Raw genomic sequence first — 23280 nt, forward strand, 5'->3', positions numbered from 1 at the left:
AGGGACTGAAAAGAGCACTAGTAACATGTTTAGAGGTATTCTTTAGTGTAGAAATGCACAGATATGATGTCCTTTTCAGGGTAATCATTTCAGAGAAAGGTACGCGGCAGAATGCTGTTGCGGTTTACTTACTTGACAGACTAAATTTTCTTAGCATGAATGACCCATTCCTAGCAAGAAGCTTAGTTCAAGATTTAGAATTTGTAAAAACGCATGTTGCCAAGGGGCTAAAAGCTTTCACTGCTGATGCAAAAGAACTTTATTATTCAATTCCGCTGTTTGACCTACTACCTATGTCAAAGAAAACATTACCAGCTTCATCTCGGTTTCACGATGAAGCTGGTAGTTAAGTTGATGAGTTCTTAGAATTACTAAGATACTGCTAGATGCAGTGGGGAAACAACTTGTACACGCAGAAGTGGAGGGTATGCAAATATCGGGTCCTTTGGCTCGTACCCTCGGCAACTTGTACCTCTCTAAATTGTCTAGTCAGAGACCTGGCCAAATGGCTCGAGGGAACTATGGTATGTAGAGCCTTCAGCTATGTTGCTTTTTATAGTTTATCGACTCTGCTGCCCAGTGTTTTAAAGAAAGTGTGCGAGGGTGTTACACATGTAATTTGTTAATATCTTAGTCTCCTTGATAGGTCCTTCAAGATCATATTGGATGGTACGATCCGATTCCTCTATCTAGAATTTGTTCTTTCCGACAACCACACATGTTGGCATCATCATCCTCTAGCTAATGAGCCACTTTTGTCATATCATTCTGCTCCGTCTGAGCTTGCTAAAAGGGGCATAGCAAAAATGTGTTTTAGCCATTCACTAAAACGTCACAGGTTCATTTGAAAGGGGAAGTGTCCATAACGATAGCAAAGTATCAGACAACTACACGGGAGTCAGGTTCGCAGATTTATAACCATATAAATTTCAGTAAGCATTCATTCGCTAATTAAACTAAAAAGTATGGTGTTACGCGACCCAAACAGGTAGCCAGAAACAGATTTCACTTGATGGCCATGAATACTCATCGCAATGCTAACTTAATGAAGAGCGCAGCAGCGGAGGCGGAGACGGCCGCTGCTGCGCTCAGGTGGACGCGGCATAGGTGGACACAGACCAATGATTAATAACATTGTATTACTGCAAATCCACTTCATTTTAAAGTATTCATTTGCAGTTTATACTGAACTTCTTGTTCATGAGTGAGCAGCGCATACGGAGAATGTTATCATGGGGCATGTGCTCCTCCTGCACCATAGCACTGGTAGAGTGCCGAAGATGAACTGCGAAGTGGCAAGCCTTATGTTACGTGGCGCTCCGGTAACACAAGCCAACCATTGATGACAAAAACCTGATTATTCGCCATTACGGACTCTTTATCAGCCACTATGGCCCAGTTTGTATAGAAGTTTAAGCAGCCGTTAAACGGAGCAAACCATGTTGTCCCCCATCGTATGAGCAAAGGCACATTTAGAAGCCAAATGTTGGGATCTTATCGTGTCTGGACTTTATGAGGAATGTCACAGCGATGCCAAAAATTTGCATGGAGTGTCCATATGATCGATATTGCAATAAAAGATTCTGGAACCATGTGAGAGCCTTCTCAGCTCCAACTAAAAATTCACAAATGGCTATAAGTAATGAAGACGATAATGTCTTCGAAAGAGACAACATGCTGCGGTACATCAGAAACTTCATTAAGGATAACTTATGTGAGAAAGAGAGCATAGCCTACATTCAAACAGATTCAGTGACAGAGAAGCCGGAGGGATCAAAATTCAACGTTGGAAGCTTTTACTAAAAGAAAAACAAGAAAAAATCCCTATAATATTACAGCTGCTGGACCCAATGAAATCATCATCATCAGCAGCAGCCTGTTCTATGTCCACTGCAGGACAAAGGCCTCTCCCTGCCAGCTCCAATTACCCCTTTCCTGTGCCAACCGATTCCAACTAGCGCCAGCGAATCTCCTAATTTCATCGCTCCACCTAGTCTTCAGTCATCCTCGACTGCGTTTCCCTTCTCTTGGTACCCATTCCGTAACCCTAATGGTCCAACGGTTATCTAACCGGCGCATACATGACCTGCCCAGCTCCATTTTTTTTTTTTTTTCTGTTGTCATGTACTATATCGTCTATACCCATTTGCTCTCTGATCCAAACCACTCTCTTTCTGTCTCTTAACGTTATGCCTAGCAACCTTCGTTCCATCACGCTTTGCACGGTCGTTGACTTGTTCTCAAGCTTCTTTGTCAGTCTCCAAGTCTCTGCCCCATAAGTCATCACTGGTAAAATGCACTGATTGTACACCTTCCTTTTCAACGATAATGGTAAGCTTCCAGTCAGGAGCTGGCAATGTCTACCGTATGCAATCCAAGACATTTTTATTCTTCTATGAATTTCCTTCTCATGGTCAGGGCTTCCTGTGATTAATTGACCTAGGTAAACGTATTCCTTCACAGACTCTACAGGCTGACTGGCAATCCTGAACGCTTGTTCCCTTGCCTGGCTATTCATCATCATCTTTGTCTTCTGCATATTAATCTTCAACCCCACTCTTACACTCTCTCTGTTAGATCCTCAGTGATTTTTTATAACTCTTCTGCAGTGTTGCTAAATAGAACAATGTCATCGGCAACCTAAGGTGGCTGAGATATTCGCCGTCAATCCTTACTCCTAAGCCTTCCCAGTTTAATAGCTTGAATACTTCTTCCAAGCACGCAGTGAATAGCATTGCAGAGATTGTCTCCCTGTCTGACCTCTTTCTTTATAGGTATTTTCCAGCTTGTGTAGAATTAAGGTAGTTGTAGAACCTCTGTAGATATTTGCCAAGGTATTTACGTCGGCGTTCTGTACTTTTTGATTACGTAATGCCTCTATGACTGCTGGTATATCTACTGAATCAAATGGCTTTTCGTAATCTATGAAAGCCATATAGAGAGGCTTATTGTACTCTGCGAATTTCTCGATAACCTGATTAAGGACATGGATGTGATCCATTACAGAGTATCCTTTCCTGAAGCCAGCCAGCTCCCTTGGTTGAATAAAGTCCAGTGTTGCCCTTATTCTATTGTAGATTATTTTGGTAAATACTTTATATAATACTGGGAGTAAGCTAATGGGCCTATAATTTTTCGATTCTTTAACGTCTCCCTTTTTGTGGATTAGTATAATGTTTGCATTCTCCAGTTTTCTGGGACCCTTAGAGTCGATAGACACTTCGTATAAAAGCCGCCAGTTTTCCAAGCACTATGTCTCCTCCATCTTCGACTAAATTGACTGTTATTGCATCTTCTCCTGCCACTCTTCCTTGTTTCATGCCTTGCAAGGCCATTCTGACTTAATCGCTAGTTATAGGAGAAGTTTCTGTATCCTGTTCACTGATGTTTCCAATGGAGGTATCCTGGCTCCTCTGGGTATTGTACAGGTCAGTATGGAATTCTTCCGCTTCTTTTACTATATCTTCCTATACCCATGAAATCCTTATACAGCTAATCAAATGGCTGGGTCCAAAGAGCAAGGCACTGCTGACGAATGCCACGGAGCATGCTATTAAAACGGAAAATAATTCCATTTGGGTGGCATGAAAGCAGGATGAACCTTATCTAAAAGTGCAAAGGTGATAAGGATAAGACGAGTTCGTACAGGTTAATTACAGCAGTAGTGATTATGTGTATATAGAACGGCAATGCAAGTCCATGATATCAGATCTGTCAAAGTGGGTGAAGAAAACATTGTATACTGGGTGAACTATAGGATGGACTCGGACCAGGCAGATGCTTAGAGGATAATATATTCGTACTAACATAGTTCATAGAGATTTCAATAGCTTACAGACCTTCTCAATAGCATTTCTATATATTAAAGGAACTTACGGATCTTATAGTGCTTGGACTTTAAAAGGAACATCACGGTCACGGCAAAAATTTGTCTGGAGTATCCATATAACATACCTGCCAACTCCTTTGAAATTTCCATAAAATGTACGAATTTTGAGCAGTCTTATGATTTTATGAATCTTGCTTGAAATTTTACGGAAAACATTTTATTTACAAAAAAAAAATTTGACGATATAGTAAAACTACACCCTGTTATCTTGCACCGCCATGAGAGGGCAATACGTATGTGTGGTATCATCAGCAGCTGCAAGGTTGTAATGATTTCTGTCGTCTACTAGGGGGGTCACGAATCCATATCCAAAGCGCAATAGCACCTCTGCAAACCTGTTGCCATGCTGTTGCCTTTGTTAGTGCGGGTCCCCGCATTTGGACTTCAGTCAGCTTCAGTTACTGCAGTGTTGGCCTCGCCTTTTGTGTGACTGGCTGCCGTGTCAGATGCAGTGCGCCTCCGGCCTGTAGCGACTTCGCAGTGCAATGGCGGGCTCGAAGCCCCGACAATACTTCCAAGTGTTTTTGAAATCGTACACGGCAGAATTTCCGGGCTTCGTGCCATCGAAGAAAGGGGAGAAGTTCAGATTCTGCACCACGTGTGCCTGTGATGTGAACGTCTTGCATGGCAGCAAGTCTGACATCAAGGTCCACATCGCTTCAAACAAGCATCAAGGATACATGCGAGCCGCAGACAGCCAGCCAAGCCTAGCAAGTTTTGTACGCAGTGACAACGACCTTGGCGTGATTCTTGCAGAATGCCCCTTCACGGCGTTTTTAGTTGAATCCCGCTGAGTGTCAGCGATCATGCAAGACCGCTTTTCCAAAAGATCTTCCCCAAGAGTGAAGAAGCGAAATCCTACGCCTGTGGACGAACAAAGACGACGCCGATTGTTCGGGAAATGGGCGCCAACGCGGAGACTCCTTTGCTGGATGCCCTAAAACAGCAGGTATTTTCAATCTCTGTGGATGGCAGTAACAGTAGAGATATGCAGCTTTACTATATTGTTGTGACATATTTCGTTAAAGAAACGAGTCGAAAGCCGCCTTCTTTGCCTCTGGACAATCCAAGGGGAAGCAATGGGTCACAAGATTTCAAATCTGGTTCTGGACGAGATGAAGCCTCAGAATTTGCCTGCTGGAAACTTGTTGGCTATTTGTTCGGACAGTGCCAATGTCATGATCGGCAAGAGAAACAGCGTTTCTACTGTATTGAGAGAGGCTCAACCAGTTTCGATAGGGGTTGGTTGCCCGTGCCATCTCATCAACTTTGCCGCCCAAAAAGGAGCGTCATGTCTTCCTGTAAAGGCTGATGAGGCTTTGGTTGACATTTTTTTTTTTACCTAGAGAAAAGCTTGAAATGGAAAGATCGAAGTTCCAAAATATGCATGACGTCAAGGACAGAAAAATGTTGAAGCATTCGCCGACATGTTGGCTGTCGTTGGGAAAGTGTTTGAAGAGGCTGCTCGACCAGTGGAAACCACTACTCAGCTTTTTTTTATCTGAAACGAAGCAGTGCAAGAAGCAGATCTTGTTTTTGGAGTCATACTGAATTCTGAAGACTTCCTCACAAATCCCCAAGAACCCTGCACTGACCCCAACGCCTGCTACAAATCTTCGCAAGACTGCTGCAGTCCTCGAGAAAAAAAGCACCAATGGCGATGAACTTTCGCTAAAGAAGAAAAGAGCTCATTCTGGACCTCAAGCAAAAAAACTGAAACTTCATAGCAAGGATTCTGGGGAAGCCAGCCACGTGACCCGTGAGGAGCGCCTGTTTTATTTTTGTCATCGGAGGTAAACAGGGCATGCTGTCTTCTTCTACAAAATGTCATACCGCTTTCTGAGAAGGCAAACTGCCTTCTTCAAGCACAGGCTCCTCAGATTCATGTACTGAGGGGCCTCTTGAACTGCCTTTTCGAGGATCTCCCGACTAGATTTTTGCGCCCAGGTGTTGTCAAAGCATGTCATTCATTGCTGGAAGTTGACTATGGAGCTGCAGAGAACAAGAAAGGTGATGAAGACATAGTCATTGGCAGCACAACCTACTTTTTGGTTGATACACGGAGCTGCATTAAGAGAGAGCAGTTCTTCTCTGCTGTATGTCTGTACTTGACAGCAGCATGCGATTACATTCGCCACAAATTCCCACTAGAAGACTTCAATCTCAAGATGGCTGAAGTTGCTTAAGTACAGCCTCTGGGAGCTGCTTCATTCAACAGCATACATAATTTTATTATGGCGTTCCTTTCTATCCTACCCCTGCAGAGTGGCAAATCAAAAGAAGCAGCAATCGACGCACTTGAAGTCGAGTTTGTCAGCTTGCAAGCATATCAGGTTCCAGCCAACGTATTGAATGAGCCAAGGTGCGATGTGCAGAGGTCGCAATTAGGATGCGTTCGAAGTGTCGACGGATCGCTCAGGTTCCAGAGCATTTTAATGGTTATGCTGGGTATTCTCTCCATTCCCAATAGCAATACTGAATGTGAGAGAATATTCAGCACTATGAACAAAACTCAAACGGAGTTTCGCTTATCTGTGTGTGAGAAAACACTAGAAAGTCTGCTGATGGTCATAGGGCACCAGAGTGATACTTGCTTTGAGCAAACCTACACGAAGAAGTTTCTGAAGCAGGCAAAGCCGCCAACAGCGAAATCATTGCAAAAATAAATTGTACACCAATGGAGTTTTTGCTCTTTACTCTCCAAGACACGGATTTCACTTGTGGTTGTGAAAACGTGAGTAAGGTTGTCGCAAAAGGTAAATCCCCTAAAAAAAAAAATTGTGCTGCTGCACCCCCCCCCCCACCACCACCGTGATAGTTTTACAAATTTCCAACTCTTCAGATTGGCAGGTATGCATATAATTGCTGTAACAATAAAATAGTCTCGCAGCCTTCCAGGGAGGGTTGTCATGTGTTCCAGAGGATCAGGCAAGATGCGGCAACCTTCCCTGAGCAGCTCTTTTCCACAACTGTCTACAAGTGGTGACACAAGCTCATGCTAGCGCCACCTTGGCAGCAGAGCAGCAACTAGCTTTCCCATAGATCAAGGCGATTGCGCATTTTTTCTTAAAAGCTAGATTACGAACTGCACGAAGCATTACATTGAATGATGTGCACCATAAAGTGTGATATTTGTGCAAAATGCCAGTTAGGACGCACCCGTGATAAAGACAAAATCTTTGTCTTGCAATTTTAAGAGGAACACGCTTGCCCTTACACTTTATGCAACTTCTATTGCAGCCAATAAAGCTGAGCGTGACTGTGCATCCATTTAACTCGATCGCTATTGTAGTCAAAAGCACTGCGCATGTCTGGGGACCTCCTAATCCTCCACATGTGACCCCCACCGATGCATTGATTGCTTGCATGGGAAGGCAGCACTCGTGAAGCCACCATCCTTCTTGTCTCACACTCGCACACTTTCACTCACACCTAAAGCACACAGTGCGCGGGGCGCGGTAGGGTCTTATCGCACTTAGACTTTATATGGAATATGACGGGCTCCACTTTGGCGGTCACTCTTGTCATGCGGCACACAATTAGAGAGGTGCGTTTGCTAGCAGCTGTTTGTAATTCGATCACTTGGCGACTGCATCCACAGAAGTTTCCATTTATTGTCTTGGCCTTTGTGACGACAGTGAAATTTCGTTATATTGAAGTCGCATACACACTTCCTTATATTGAGGTTGTAAATACATGGTGTTCTCAGAACAAGATGTTATGAAAAGTTAAGTACTTTGTTATATCGAGAGTTTCGTTATATTGAAGTTCGTTGTATGGAGGTTTAATTGTATATGTCATAAGAAGCGCACAAATTTGATGTGTAAATTTTAGAGCTTATCTAAATCGTTCCAATATTTACGAGGGTGTTGCAAAAGTCCGACTCACAAGTTAGCACTGCATTTCAGAGCAGTGTATAAATACACAAATTTTGTCCGCATTAGATGTGTAGTTTAATGTAGTTTACAGAATTGCGATATTGTTTTTATTGCCGAGTTACAGAATTGTAAGCTTGATACCCAAGTTTTTATTGCAGTAGCAAGTATACAGACGATTGCAGAGCATTTGATCGCGTCGTCAGCGCCATCGTCCATTGTCGTCGTGCATTCCCGTTCGATGGCGCATATGCGGCACGTGTGTGGACAATTAATTCCAGAGATGTGGAGTGCTTTTGGCTGCAAAAACAACGACATGGTCGTGCCACCAATGCTACGCTGGGCACCATTGTTACTTTTGCTGCTGGCACATACATTGTGCACTCGCACAATATGTAAGCAGACTGTAGTGTTCTTGCTTAGCTGATGTGTCTGACCAGTACGGGCAGTAAACATCAAGCTAATGTTATGTAATATATCTCACTGAGCACTGGTAAATGGCAACAGTTTCCTGTCGGTCTTGTCTAGTTCACTTTTGAGGTGCGACACCGCTCATGGCACTACTTATCATGCCAGCATTGTGCAATACCAGGGCATCATTCCTTAATTCTGCCCAGCAAGAGTTACCGTGCATGCAGGGGATGTATTCTTCAATGGTCACTTTTGGCAATATCACTTTCACTGAACGCTTATTGGTTGGTTGAGCAAACCATGTGAGCTGATTGGCTGGTTGGGCACTATGTCACGCGAAAGGGATAATATCGCCAAAAGTGATCGCCTGAGAATACGTCCCCTGCGTAGTGCCAACATGACGCACATGTGTATATGAGAACACTGTCCCGGGAGTTCAGCTAAACCTTTTTATTGCTGTCAATGCTTCACCATTAAGGAGAAACTGCCAATTTTTATGACATTATGCAACTTTTAGGAATTCTAAAAAAACATATGGCATACCTTGAATGTCTACTTTGTACAATTACTATGCTCACAGACAACTCTCTCTGGTAATGAAGGGAAAGCTACGGGGGTGGAGCTTCTGCACATGTGTTACTGTGCCAAGTAGTCCAGCAGCGCTTTTGGTGTCTCTGAAGAGACGCTGTATCAACGCTGCTTTTCACGCACGACAGTTTCGCATTTGCCCAGACATGGAAAGGAAAAGTTGTGAAATAAGTAAACTTTAACACCCAGTGGTGTGTTTTGTTTTGTTTAGCAGTTGTAAGCAAGGTGTTTTCTCTTCCCCAGCTAAAGCTAAATGTGCAGGACATATTAAAGTGTGGACAGACAGTTGTCCATAAGTGTAGATTATAACTTTTTGTTTTATTGCAAGATACATCGTGCAGTAGTTGTCGAGACGAACCATTTCTCAGTTTCCCATGTGTATTTAGGTAGAAGCTCCTGAGCATAGGCTTCTTCAATTGTATTTAACACGGGTGTCCAAATAGTCAAAATTTCGATTCCCAATCGAATAGTCTTTGCTTTTCGGTTCATATTTGATTCCAGAATGCACTATTCGAAGTTGTTGATTATTCATTCCGTTTGAAAAATTTAAGAGACAACAGTTGTTGTAGTTGAAAGAGTGAAAGGTGGACAGACGTGGAGGCCTTCTCATTATGATTCAGCTCAGGACAACTGAGGTTTTTGTGTAGACAAACTAGTTCCTGAGCACGACACCAAATTCTACTGTGCTCATGGACAGGTCTCTCTAAAGGAAAGCTACAGGGGCAACAAATTTGGGAAAGTACGGATGTGGTGTCTTTTTGGTGTCTTGATTTTGGCAGAGCAATTTATTATTTGGCCAGTCTCACCATGCATGATGTGCGGAAGTGCCGTATTATACTTAGATACTTCAAAGGGCGCTATACACTTTACTACATGTATCTGATGCTCCATTGTGTCATTAATGTCACCATCATACTCTACCAGATGCAATTTACATTTGTATACCTTACATTTGCGTTTCATTTAAAAGCCAAGTTCTAGTTGTTAATGGCATTATACATCACCTGTCGTATACTACAAGCCATTTGTTGTCAAACTCCACGAAGCCTTTGTGTTGGACATTGTTTTAAAATTGGAAATATTCTATTTTCGTTTCCATCTCCAATAGTTGATTTTCTCAGATATTGTATTTGATTCCATTTAAATATGTCACTATTCGGATAGCCCTAGTATTTAGATATGTGTCGTACTTAATTGTCATCATTCTTCTCTCGTTAAGCATCTTGCATTGTCCTCGTCACATCGTGGTCTCAAAGTCTCACACTGTGCATCTTCTTCATTTGGTCTTTTCATTTTGGCTTAGCTTCTGAATGGTATAGTTCACGAAACATTGTATGAGATGCATGTTGTGACTGTGTGGAGCATAAATGTAAACGTTGCATGAGAATAAACATCACATAGGATGAAAATAAGCACAATTGTACGCATTGCATTTAGTTGTGCAGCATATCAACTACTGCTTCGCTTAACACAAATTCCACTGTGTGCGTTTTCCTTTTTTCCTCCCCTAAAACTCCCATCCCTATTCATGCCCCGAAAGCAGGGCACAGGTTCTCATTTTGCAGTGCCAAAGACTGCCTTTAATGATTTTGATGTATCTGTCTAGCAAAACACCCTGCTTTGAGTGCATGTGGAACTTAACAATTGCATGTAGGTGCACAGTCTGTGGCAGGAATTCCCTTCTCCACTTGAGTTTCTTACTCGGACAACCGAGAATGCCATGTTTCGAATTTTGCCTTTAATGGATTCAATTCTGTGGCTATGTCATAGAATTCTTGCTGCATGCATGCACTGAGTTTGCCACCTTCATTTCCTGTCCAAAAAACTTCGCAACGCTGCAATACATAGCTTTGCAAGTGAGCTTTTTTGCAGAGGTTGGCCAACACCACAACAGCGATCAAAGAGTGACAGAATGAATGGACACTTATATTAGGTTTAATAACTGCGAACGACATCAAATCACCCTTATGACTCTGAAACATTAACGTCTTTGTACGCAGTGTTCAGCTGGCTGTTTCTTTTGTATTATAGGACCTGGCTTCTTATCTTGCAACTTCTTGCTTGCACCCTGAAATGTTTGGATGAGCTGAAACACAGCCCTCTCTCTCTCTCTCTCTCTTTTTTTTCTTTTGCAGACAAGGGACGTAGGCGAGTCACGGGAAGAACGAGAATATGTGACGGTTTCACAATGGACTGACAAGTACGTAATAGCAGCTTGCACAATCCAGCTTTGACGTCAGTGCACTTCACAGTGAGCTTGACAAACTCACAGTGGCTGTGGCTATGGTTTTATCTACATAAATGACATATTCTTCGTTAGAAGAGTGCACATGGCAAGATGAACAAAAAATTCGTGTTATGTACCAGCTGCTATAGAGTCCTCGTCATCGGCTCATGTTCATGTGAGATCTGCATGCACGTTGCCACGGTTGAGTGGACAATCGACGTCACGCAGAAGATGCTTGATTGCCGAGAGAGGTCGGGCAGAGTTTGCCTTAAGGGTTTGTACACCACTTTGAGGATCCAGTGCCAAATTTAGACAGGACAAAGAAATATACACACAGCTCTTTCAACATGTTCAGGACATGTGTGAAATGTAACTTGGGGATCACACTTTATCAGTGTGCACCAGAATCATTATACAGGATCACATCCTCCTTCACACAGGTAAACGAGGCATACATATTTAACGATAAAAGTGGTTTTCTTTCAACAATAGCCAGGGTTCACATACCTTCTCGATACAATATATATACAATATATCGTTCGAGCAATACCCGTTGTCTTAAATGTTCCAAGTATTATTGTTTTTTTTCTTTCTTTTCATTTCACAATACCTTTGGTTTCCACTGCATGTGTTTCAGGACTTTTCCCAGTAGCTGTTCTGGGTCTCCAAACTCAAGGGCCTAAGCTCGGGTGCAGCCAGGCTCTGTAGGGGTAGCTCGATAACTGCTGTGCAATGCGTGCAGTAGTGTTGCATTGAACAAAAAAATAATAATAATTTCTGTGCATGAATTCTCTTTGGCAAATAAGCAGGACAATGCATAGGATGTTTTCAGCCTCTCTAATAGGGAGACTGCCCCGCAATCCTATCAGTTTTTTTTTTTGCCAGAGGTGCAGATTAACTGCTGCTGTGGGGTGCTCGACAGTGTTCTACCCTGGTCTGCTATATAAGTCGCTTTCCGCATAGGTTGCTATCTGGGGGCCACATAATGGACAATGTGAACTGCAAGAGGCCTCGAGAAAGTACAGAAGTCAACACACTTTTCTTGAATACGCGAACCACGTGCTTAGGATTGCGCTAGCGATATCTGAACATGACATGTGGCACAAGATCGGCTGGACTTGAGCTTGCGTGACTACATTTATGGTTTCCAATGGTTTCTCTCGACCTGGTGGTTGGCTCAAGCTTTGGTAGCTGCTATAGCCCTCAAGAGCATGTTTAGACAAGTGCATTGACCTCTGTTCAAGCCAACTCTTAAGTATGGTGGCTGGGTTCCAGGCCACTTCTAGATAGGAAGATTCTGTTGGATCGTGACATCCTGAGGCGCAGGAGCATGTAAGCCACACAGCTAATGTTATAATTTCTGAGACCAGCTGACCTCAGTGAGCGATTGAAGGCATTGTGGGCAACGCATGTAAGCAGATTGGCTATCAAGTGAACAAGTGAATCCATTTCTTGACGACATAAAGTGTTATACATTATGCGATCTTGTGGTATTAAGATCATGGTATAAGACGCTTATGTGATGTGTGATGCCGGGTGACTTAGCCCTGCTATATACATATCTTGTGGAACAATCTAGCTGCACATCATCGCTGTGGCGTTGTCATCCCGAGAAGTGTTGCGCCACTTGACATGCGAAATTCAGTGTTTCTAAGTGACAATTTCTTTAGTGCTTTTTGGTCTCATGGGCTTCTGATGCTTTCATTTCATTTAAGCTTAGGTAATATGTGCTTGAGGTGGCATGCACATATGTATAGCATATGTAGAAAATCACCCGATCCTATGTGCACGCGCAATGTTATCGCCAGATAAGGTTATTTCGAGAGATTGGCTGATTAAACTTAAAGCTTTTTCTTCTGTCTGCTGCGCCGTCTCAGAAGTGCTATAAACGATTCCAAAAAATACTAAATTGTCCCTCCGAGAGCCATCTTCTGCTTCATCAAGACGCGCTCTTAGCCTAAGCGCCTCACTTTGTACTTGCTCAGTTAGTTTACACATTAATTTGCACTGTACATCATCCAAATTAGATGTCCGCTTTTCGACAGTTTCTAGGCGCGTAACTGTGATAGAAATATCTTTAGTAAGCGATTGTTGCTGACTCTTAAGCTCTAGGATGTCAGTTGATATCGTCATCTGTGTGGCTTCAATGCGAATTGAGCGTTCTTGCATGTCTTTCATTAAGTTGTGCATCTCCGTAAGTTGATCATCCATGGGACCCGGACTCCGCTTGACATCGCCGCATATTAACAGCAGTAATTCACACAGAGGTACTAATAAGGCTTCTGGGCATGGAAGCACCATGATCGTGAGACTGAAAGGTCACAAAGGGTAGTTTGTTGAAATAACTAACCTGCAAAATGTAGGGGAGCATGAATAAGTACATGCTTAAGTACATGCTTCGGCCGATCTGCATCCGTGCAACATGGTTTTATTGGGCTCGTTGGTATTGCTGTCGTCATGGTCGATGCCGATTTGGCTGCAGTGCGTTCAAATCCGTTTCGTTCGATAAGCCAGGAATGACGACGTAAACCACAGGGCATCAGTGGCTGGGTTGTAGCCAAGTAGGTGCTCTTCCCAGTCGCAGGGACAGCGTCGCAGGAATCCATGCTAAGCTACAGCAAGGTACCTGCCCTGGCTGCACTCAAGCACTTGATGAAGAACTGCAAAACGTAGGGGAGCAGGAATAAGTACATGCTTCAGCCAATGCTTCCATGCCCACCTTATGTAGTCTCATGTAGTCCTTTTTTCAGGGTTTCAAAGAAAGCCCGCGAAATATGAATAAGGCCACGGGATGGAGCATTTGCGCAGTAGTATTCTGCTGCCCTCAAGTGTGCGTTTGGTGAACAAGGTCGACTGCATCATGACTGGTGACGAGGAAGTGGCACGGCGTTCTTTATCTCATCGGCAGCGCTCGGCCAGCAGCATGCATTTTCGCCATCATCCGGCTAACACAGTGGAAGAAAAGCGTCAAGTTGCTTTTGTTGGTGATTCAAACATACGAAAAGTAGAATTGGGGATAATAGGGTAGGAGCAGCAGAGTGAGTGCAGATTAGCATGCTTCCGGGAAAACCACTTAGGGAGGTGATGGCAAAGGCCAAGGAACCCATGTGGGACACAATGCAGGAGAGGCACCTAGTGGTGATAATGCGTGGTGTGGTTGATGTAATGCAAGAACAGGGGGCATGGATTGCGAAGCAAATAGCCAAAGATGTCACTGACCTGTGGAATGTTTCAGAGGAAATACAAATCGCAATGTGCACTGTGCCAGAGTATATTCCCAAGCATGAAGGCATAGGTGACGATTTCGTGGAGCTTCTGGTTGATATTGACACGTGTACTTATCTTTATCGGGCGACCACGTTTGGCCGCCTAACAAATGTTATCGCGCAGCGCGGGACGCGCCTGCCTGTAAAAGAAGTTTCTGGAATGTTATTGATGGTTCCGTCCACTGTCTTTCACCGCAACTTGTGTAATCTGATTGCATGTATGCACGACGCGAATAGTGTAGAACGTTATGGAAGACACGCAGGTCCCATCGGTTAATCTGGAACATTCAACGACTGATATATAAAAGCCGACGCGCTTGACCCACTGATCAGATTTTTCGACGATCACCGACTGTGTTCGCCGCTCTCGTTGTGCTATAAGTGTAGCCTGTTTTGTGGGCACAGGTTCGCCCAATAAAAATCTAGTTTTGCATTTCACAGTATTGCCACTGTGTTCTTAACGTCACCACCACGTGACATCTGGTGGAGGTGCTTGTGCGTTCATGTACCGAACGCCCCCGCAAAGCCGCGATCCAAGCCCGAAGCCCGAGGACAAAACCGGCATCGCCCAAGACCAGCATGCTAGCCGCAGACTGCAAGGACTGCCCCCAGAGCACGGACTTCTGCCTGAGACGACAAAGAAGATCGTGGCCAAGACAACCCCAATGGCTGCCCCAGTGTCCTCCGTTATCCTGCAACAACCTCCGGACCCACCGACCTTCCACGGAGCAGCTACTGAAGACCTGGAATCCTGGCTGGAGACCTACGATCGAATCGCGACTTTCAACAACTGGGACTCCGACGACAAGCTGCGGCATGTATACTTCGCCTTAGAAGATGCCGCCAGAACGTGGTTTGAGAACCGGGAGTTGACCATGACCACATGGGACCTGTTCCGTAACAGCTTCCTGCGCACCTTTAAGAGCGTCGTGCGCAAGGAAAGGGCCGAAGCCATGCTGGACGCCCGAGTGCAGCTACCTAACGAGAATGTTGCCATATTCACGGAAGAAATGAACCGTCTGTTCCACCACGCCGACCCGGATATGCCCGAAGAGAAGAAAGTCCGCCTTCTCATGCGTGGTGTGAAGGAAGAACTTTTCGGCGCATTGATACGAAGTCCACCGAGGACAGTTGAAGAGTTTTTTCGCGAGGCCACCAGCAGTGAGAAGACACTCGAAATGTGGAACCGGCAATTCAACCGCCTTACGAACTCTACAACTACACAGGAATTCAGTCACTGGCCACCGACGACCTGCGCGAGACTATCCGAGCGGTCGTGCGGGAGGAGCTACAGAAGCTGTTCCCATCATCACAGCCTCAAGTGCCTTCGATTGCCGATGCCGTACGTGAACAGCTCCAACAACAACTCGGAGTAGCCCCTGAATCGCCGCAGCCTCAGCCGCAAGCGATGACCTACACCACCGTCGCCCGCCGTCAAGGTCCCCCTCCACGACCGCGCCAGGGCCCCGTAATGCCGCAGTTCCGTCGCCCAGCGCAGCTACCCGAGAAAGACAGACGTTTGGCGCGCTCCTGACCACCGCCCTCTCTGCTACCACTGCGGAGAAGCGGGTCACGTCTACCAACGATGCCCATACCGGGAGATGGGACTGCGAGGTTTCGACGTCAACGCTCTGCGCCCGCAGCAAGGTGAACGCCCTCGCGATATCGCCGACTACCTTGCCGCCACTCAGTGGAGCTCTCAACAACTATCGCGTTCGCCATCACCAGGCCGCTACCTGTCGCCGTAGCGCCGACCACACACTGGCCCAGCCCGGGGCTGGTCAGCGAGCCCATATCCGGAAAACTAAAAGCAGCAACCAATGGAGGTGCGGTTGCTGTTCGTCGAACTGACGAAGATCCTCCGCCGCCGCCGAAGACGCTGAAGAAACTACCTCGACGACATAACGACATGCCGCTGTCCCGACGAAGTCTGGAAGCAAAGAATACGACGACGAAAGACGACCTGACGACGCGACGTTCCAGCTTCAGTTCAACATGACGCAGCCGTGATCCGACGCCAAGACCTAACTGCAACGCCAGACAAAGAACCACCGACCTCGACGTGCTTCTCGACGGCCACGCAGTTACCGCGTTAGTGGACACAGGGGCCGATTACTCCGTAATGAGTGGACACATTGCCGCCCAGTTGAAGAAAGTTAAAACTGCATGGGAAGGCCCTCAAAGTCGAACCGCTGGAGGACACCTCAATACGCCGACTGGAATCTGCACGGCAAGAATAACCGGACTTACCCGGTTAATGACCGGACTTACCCTGCCACCTCCCTTATCCTCCAACAGTGTTCACGAGACGTCATTCTCGGCATGGACTTCCTGAACCAACACGGCGCAATCATAGACCTGAAGTCGAAATCGATAACGCTGTCGGAAGATCAAGCAATACCGCCGGAGAGATCTTGTAGTCACCACGCCTTGAGTGTTCTCGCAGATCAAGTGAGCATCCCGCCTCGCTCGAGCATTGTTATTTCGGTCGGCACCGAAATACCCGCTGACGTTGAAGGCGTCATCGAAGGCGACCAACGTCTACTGCTCGACCGTGAAATTTGCGTCACTAGAGGAATCGCTCGACTGCACGGAGAAAACACGAAAGTGTTGCTGACAAACTTCAGCCAGGAGTTCAAGCACATCAACAAGGGCACGACGATCGCATACATCGAGGAAATTCTGGAAACCAGCAATGCGTTTGTCCTCTCGGATTCTGCCGCATGTACCCCGACAACCGTAGTTCCCGAACCAGGCTTCGGCATAAATCCAAGTCTCCCCATGATTAAGCAACAACAGCTGAGAAGCTTACTTCGACGGTACAAAGAGTGCTTTTCGACGTCATCACTGATTCGACAAACGCCAGTCGCAAAGCATCGCATAATGACCGACGAGTGTGCTCGACCACTCCGCCAGAGCTCTTATCGAGTTTCTATGCGAGAACGTGAGGCTATAAGGCACCAAGTCGACGAAATGCTGCGCGACGACATCACCCAGCCGTCCAAAAGCCCGTGGGCATCTCCTGTAGTCTTGGTGAAGAAAAAGGACGGAACCCTACGTGTCTGCGTCGATTATCGTCGTCTGAACAAGATCACGAAGAAGGACGTATACCCCCTCCCACGAATAGACGACGCATTGGATCGGCTCTGCAACGCTAAATACTTCTCGTCGATGGACCTCAAGTCTGGCTATTGGCAAATAGAAGTAGACGAAAGAGATCGCGAAAAGACCGCCTTCATCGCCCCAGACGGCCTCTACGAGTTCAAGGTTATGCAATTCGGACTGTGCTCAGCACCTGCAACGTTCCAGCGCCTTATGGACACAGTGTTAGCAGGATTGAAGTGGCAGACCTGTCTTGTTTACTTGGATGACGTCGTCGTCTTCGCCGGAAATTTCGACGATCACCTTAAGCGGCTTGCGACAGTATTAGAGGCCATCCAGTCATGAGGGCTCACTTTCAAGCCGCAAAAGTGTCGCTTCGCTTACGATCAGCTTCTATTCCTAGGCCACGTCATCAGCAAATCTGGAGTACGCCCCGACCCTCAGAAGGCAGCTGCCATCGCATAGTTGCCGCAGCCAATCGACAAGAAGGCAGTGCGCAGATTCCTTGGCATGTGTGCCTACTATAGGCGCTTTGTCAAGGACTTTTTACGCATCGCCGAGCCGTTGACACGTCTAACTAAATGTGATGTTGAGTTCAAGTGGGAAACGCCGCAGGCCGATGCATTTGAAGAACTCAAACGACACATGCAGTCGCCGCCGGTACTTGCGCACTTCGACGAGTACGCCGATACAGAAATCCATACTGACGCCAGTAGCCTAGGCCTCGGTGCTGTTCTAGTCCAGAGGAGAAATGGAGTCAAACAGGTGATAGCTTACGCTAGCCGGTCGCTGTCAAAAGCGGAAGGCAACTATTCTACGACCGAAAAGGAATGCCTCGCCATCGTTTGGGCTACAGCTAAATTTCGCCCTTATCTTTATGGCAGGCCATTCAAAGTCGTCAGTGAACATCACGCGTTGTGTTGGCTAGCGAATATAAAGGATCCTTCAGGATGACTGGCGCGGTGGAGCCTCAGACTACAAGAATACGACATCACTGTAACCTACAAGTCTGGACGAAAACACTCCGATGCCGATTGCCTATCACGCGCCCCCATTGACCCGCCGCCGCAAGATGACGAGAATGACGACGCCTTCCTTGGAATGATAAGCGCAGAAGGCTTCGCTGAACAGCAACGGGCAGACCCGGAGCTAAAAGCCCTCGTCGAATATTTGGAAGGGCACACTGACGTTGTCCCCAGGGCATTTAAGCACGGATTATCTTCCTTCATGCTTCAACACAATCTACTCGTGAAGAAGAACTTCTCACCAGTCCGCGCCAACTACCTTCTTGTTGTCCCGTCAGGACTTCGTCCAGAAGTATTGCACGCCCTACATGACGATCCGACCGCTGGACACCTCGAATTTTCCCGGACACTATCGAGGATACAAGAAAAGTATTATTGGCCGCGCCTGACCGCCGACGTCGCCCGTTATGTCAGAACATGCCGAGACTGTCAGCGACGCAAGACACCACCGACAAGGCCAGCCGGATTACTACAGCCAATCGAGCCTCCTTGCCGACCATTCCAGAAGATCGGGATGGACTTGCTGGGACCCTTTCCAACGTCAACAACCGGAAATAAGTGGATCGTTGTGGCGACGGACTACCTCACCCGCTTCGCTGAAACTAAAGCACTGCCGAAAGGTAGCGCAGCTGAAGTGGCGAAATTCTTTGTCGAAAACATCCTGCTGAGACGTGGCGCCCCACAAGTCCTCATTACCGACGGAGGAACGACTTTTGCAACGGAGCACACCCAAGCCATTCTGAAATACAGTTGGACAAGGCACAGGAGGACAACGGCCTACCACCCGCAGACGGATGGTCTTACGGAGCGGCTGAATAAGACCCTCGCTGACATGCTAGCGATGTACGTCGATGTCGAACACACGACCTGGGATGCCGTCCTGCCGTACATAACATTCGCTTACAACACGGTGGTGCAAGAAACAACACAGATCACGCCGTTCAAGCTGGTCTACAGCAGGAACCCGACGACGACGCTCGACACCATGCTGCTGCACGTCACTGACGAGGAGAACCTTGACGTTGCTACCTATCTCCAGCGCGCCAAAGAAGCCCGACAGCTCGCCCGCCTGCGGATCAAGAACCAGCAGAGGACCGACAGCCGACACTACAACCTCTGACGACGCTTCGTCGAGTACCAGCCCGGCGACCGTGTTTGGGTATGGACCCTGATACGCTGACGAGGACTGAGTGAGAAACTACTTCGACGCTATTTCGGACCCTACAAGGTCATCCGACGTATTGGCGCACTGGACTATGAGGTCGTGCCAGACGGCATTTCGCATTCACAGCGGCGCCGCGCACGATCTGAAGTGGTCCACGTGGTGCGTCTTAAACCGTTTTACGGACGCTAACGAACTTTCCTTATTTTGTTTTTTTTTCTTTGCTACGAGTGCTTATTTATTACTTTCGTTTGTTTGCAGCATCGGGTCGATGCTTTTTAAGAGGGGGGTATTGACACGTGTACTTGTCTTTATCGGGCGACACGTTTTGCCGCCTAACAAATGTTATCGCGCAGCGCAGGACGCGCCTGCATGTAAAAGAAGTTTCTGGAATGTTATCGATGGTTCCGTCCACTGTCTTTCACCGCAACTTGTGTAATCTGATTGCATGTATGCGCGACGCAAATAGTGTAGAACTTTGTGGAAGACACGCGGGTCCCATCGGTTAATCTGGAACATTCGACGACTGATCTATAAAAGCCGACGCGCTTGACCCACTGATCAGATTTTTCGACGATCACCGACTGTGTTCGCCGCTCTCGTTGTGCTATAAGTGTAGCCTGTTTTGTGGGCACAGGTTCGCCCAATAATATCTAGTTTTGCCTTTCACAGTATTGCTGCTGTGTTCTTAACGTCACCACCACGTGACAATATATATAGAGACAACCGAGTAAAAATTGTACGGGAAGACAGAAATTGTAATGAAGTGGTGGAAATTCACCAAGGACTGAAGAAAGCATGCACTCTGTCTCCATTGTTGTTCACACTTTATGTTAAGGGCGTAGAAAGACAAATAGAAAATAGTTGATTAGGATTTAATCTGTCACATACGCATAGTAGACAAATGGTGCAACAGAACATCCCCACACTGGTATATGTGGATGACCTAGTGCTACTAGTGGACAGTGCAAGAGATTCGCAGATGCTGGCCAATATGTGTGGCAATCCAACAACAAATCTGGGCCTTAAATTTAGCACAAAGGAATCTGGAATTGGGATCACTGCAATTTATTGCCCTTGCGCACCTGCCCTTAAAGGGAAGCTGAAAGGTTTTCCAGAAAAAATTAGTGAGGAGCAGTACGCCGTGGTTTTCAACCCTCTGAATTCGAATATGGCATCGAAATTGAGTGAAAGAAAGCGCAAACATATTTTATTTCGACGAAAAGTGTAGCAGCAGACACACGCAGCTCGCGCGCCTCGTTTCCGCCTGTGATTGGTCGGGCGCCTCGTGACGTCAACAATGGTGTTTGTCCGGACCGACTGCTGCCGCTACACACGAAGCACGGTGCAAGGTAGTTTGGTGGTGTTTTGCTGAGACGGTCATGGAAATTTTCGAGAGCTTGCGTTTCCCTGAGGAGTTCGGCGTTAAGTCCAAACTGTACGAGAGCGATTTTGCGCGCGACGGCTTTGAGCGACAAAACGGGCTGTGGCTTGAACAAATCGCTCGGTGTAGTCGCTCGATCGCTCGTTTCTAGAAATCTAGAACTCGTCACTCGTCACCCGGAAATGCTATGAGTGACTAGCCAATTGTGCGAAGCCGAAACTGGATGTACATAACTCAAATACGGCTGTTTGTCGCACGGAACGAGCAAACTATTGAATTTTACACGTGCAAGAATAAGAACCTAGTGCAAGACCTTCAGAAATATTTTATGCTCCTTCTTCAGTAAAATACATCAACTTAAATTGATAAAGCATGTTTCACGCTAGTTTCATCGCGTATATTGCTGCCCTCATTCCGGGAAGTCGTCGCTCAAAGCCGTCACTCCGGTGGAGTTTGGCTTGCAGACGACGTGTGAACGCGACAGCCATCGCCTCACTTGTAGCACTGTCGCTGTCGCGTGCAAGATCACTTGTGCGTGCAAGATCACTTGTAAGGGGTTTATACTTGTACATACTACACGTACGTACATACTTGTACATACATGTACGAGCCGATTGCGAAGAGCCGGCCTCTTGAAGAAGCAAAAAATGCTGGTGCAAGCACTGCTTTCCACGCGAACGAAGGCGAAGTGTTAGCATCTCCTTGTGTTGGAAATTTTCTTTGGCGAGCATGTTTTTTGCTAAGCTGCATTCAATGTTCCAGTGAGTACGTTTCCGGGCAAACAACTGTAGTGTTATGTTCCTGCATGCCTCCTCGTAGAACGTAAGCGGTGATGCGATCTTCAGCATTTGTGCGCTGCCCCAAAGCTGTCGGCAATCTACACAGACGGTTTAAACGCGGGAAAAGTTTAGCGGCTGTTCTAGCACGTGTAGTATAGAACCTTCATCAGCGCGCCATCCACACGCTACTCGTAACCAGCGAATTCCGTCGGCTACGTGAGATGGTCGGTTTCTTATGTGTGCGAGAGAAGGGGGAGTGCAGGGTCTTGGAGTGAGCAGGCTTTCCAACACATGCAAACTTTACGCTTGCACTACGTTATGGTAGCTGCATGCAGGCTGTTTCAAAACACACGTGTGAATAGAAAATTCGCGGCGCTTGGCGATGAAACCTGCGTCAAGGGTGGGCGATAAACATGCACCTTCCGTTCAGCGTACTAACTATTTTTTTTTTAGGAGAACCCAAAGCACGCATTATTGATAAACTCCGGTAGTAATCATCACGGAAGTGGTTAGAGCACAAAACTTGTTCTTGAGCGCTTGAAGTTGTTTCGCTTCACAACAGCCTCCCACTTAGCTGAAAGCTTCTTGTCTTGCAGCAACTAATGGAACATCGGAACATCGTCGCGGCCGCTGGTGTTCGTGCAAGCGTAGGCTGCACAGAACGCCGGCATGATCGGCCTACAAGTTCAATTGATGATGCACGTCAACTACCACTCCTATATGCACACAAATAAAGGAATGTAGGGTCGAGCGAAGCAGATTAGGACGGCACGCACGCAGAAATAAGCCCGATCAGGCACGGTCGCAAAGGCTGCGAAGGAGCGGAACACCAGTGTCGACGTCACTACGCCGCCGTTTCCGGTCTCCGCTCGCATCGTCAGCATCAGCAGCAGCGCGCGGCGCTCGACGGGGGGCGGAGCTACAGCGCAATTTTAACCGACGATTGCGTCGCTCCTAAGTGAAAAATCCCCCCCAAAATTTTACCTTCATGGTTTATAAGGTTCCCGCATCCGTATATGAGCGTCTTATTGAATTCAACAGACTCTTCAGCTTCCCTTTAATAAGGCGACCCGGCTTCAAATCCTTCCTCCTTTTGTGCTGAGCTCTTTGCTGTTCAAGAAGCGTTGTGCTCTGTGGCCGCCTTTCCCATGGTCCTCACGGCCCGCTTCATCATCCGCGCTGATGCCCTCCAGGCGACGCTGCTTCTGCGACATGTGAGTCGCAGCCCTGAAATATGTCGACAGATCCATCTCCTGGCGGCACACATCCTGCAGCCAATATCTATAGAGTGGATCCCACGCGACCTTCTAAGCTTCCAAAGCCGTGTGGATTCTGCGACCCGTCTCGCGACCTCTCCATCGTCACTTCCTCAGCTCTTTCACCTAGATGATGCCACCCTCCTTTTAACAAGAAAGGGGCGCTTCCGGCGCCGCACACATGCTCTTATACCTCCGTGTGCGGTAAATCTCCCCCACGGTCTTACCCGTGCAGAGGAGGTTGCGCTTCGGAGGATCCCGGGTCAGGGTTGCCCTCACTCCTGCCATGACTAGGAAGTGGCCGCACTTTCGCCAG

At 46.8% G+C, this 23280-nt stretch overlaps 1 protein-coding gene across 3 annotated transcripts in view; it reads left to right on the forward strand.

The window, feature by feature from the left end:
- The window catches only part of LOC129386974 (uncharacterized), a 98091-nt gene that overhangs the window by 48804 nt on the left and 26007 nt on the right, over nt 1–23280 (forward strand). For all 3 annotated transcript variants that reach the window (XM_072285355.1, XM_055075589.2, XM_055075590.2), the window contains exon 8: nt 10899–10963. In XM_072285355.1, the coding sequence (XP_072141456.1) occupies nt 10899–10963 (65 nt within the window). The remainder of the gene's footprint in view (nt 1–10898; nt 10964–23280) is intronic.

Source organism: Dermacentor andersoni, chromosome 11 (genome assembly GCF_023375885.2).
Source record: "Dermacentor andersoni chromosome 11, qqDerAnde1_hic_scaffold, whole genome shotgun sequence".
Classification (NCBI taxonomy): Eukaryota; Metazoa; Arthropoda; class Arachnida; order Ixodida; family Ixodidae; genus Dermacentor; species Dermacentor andersoni.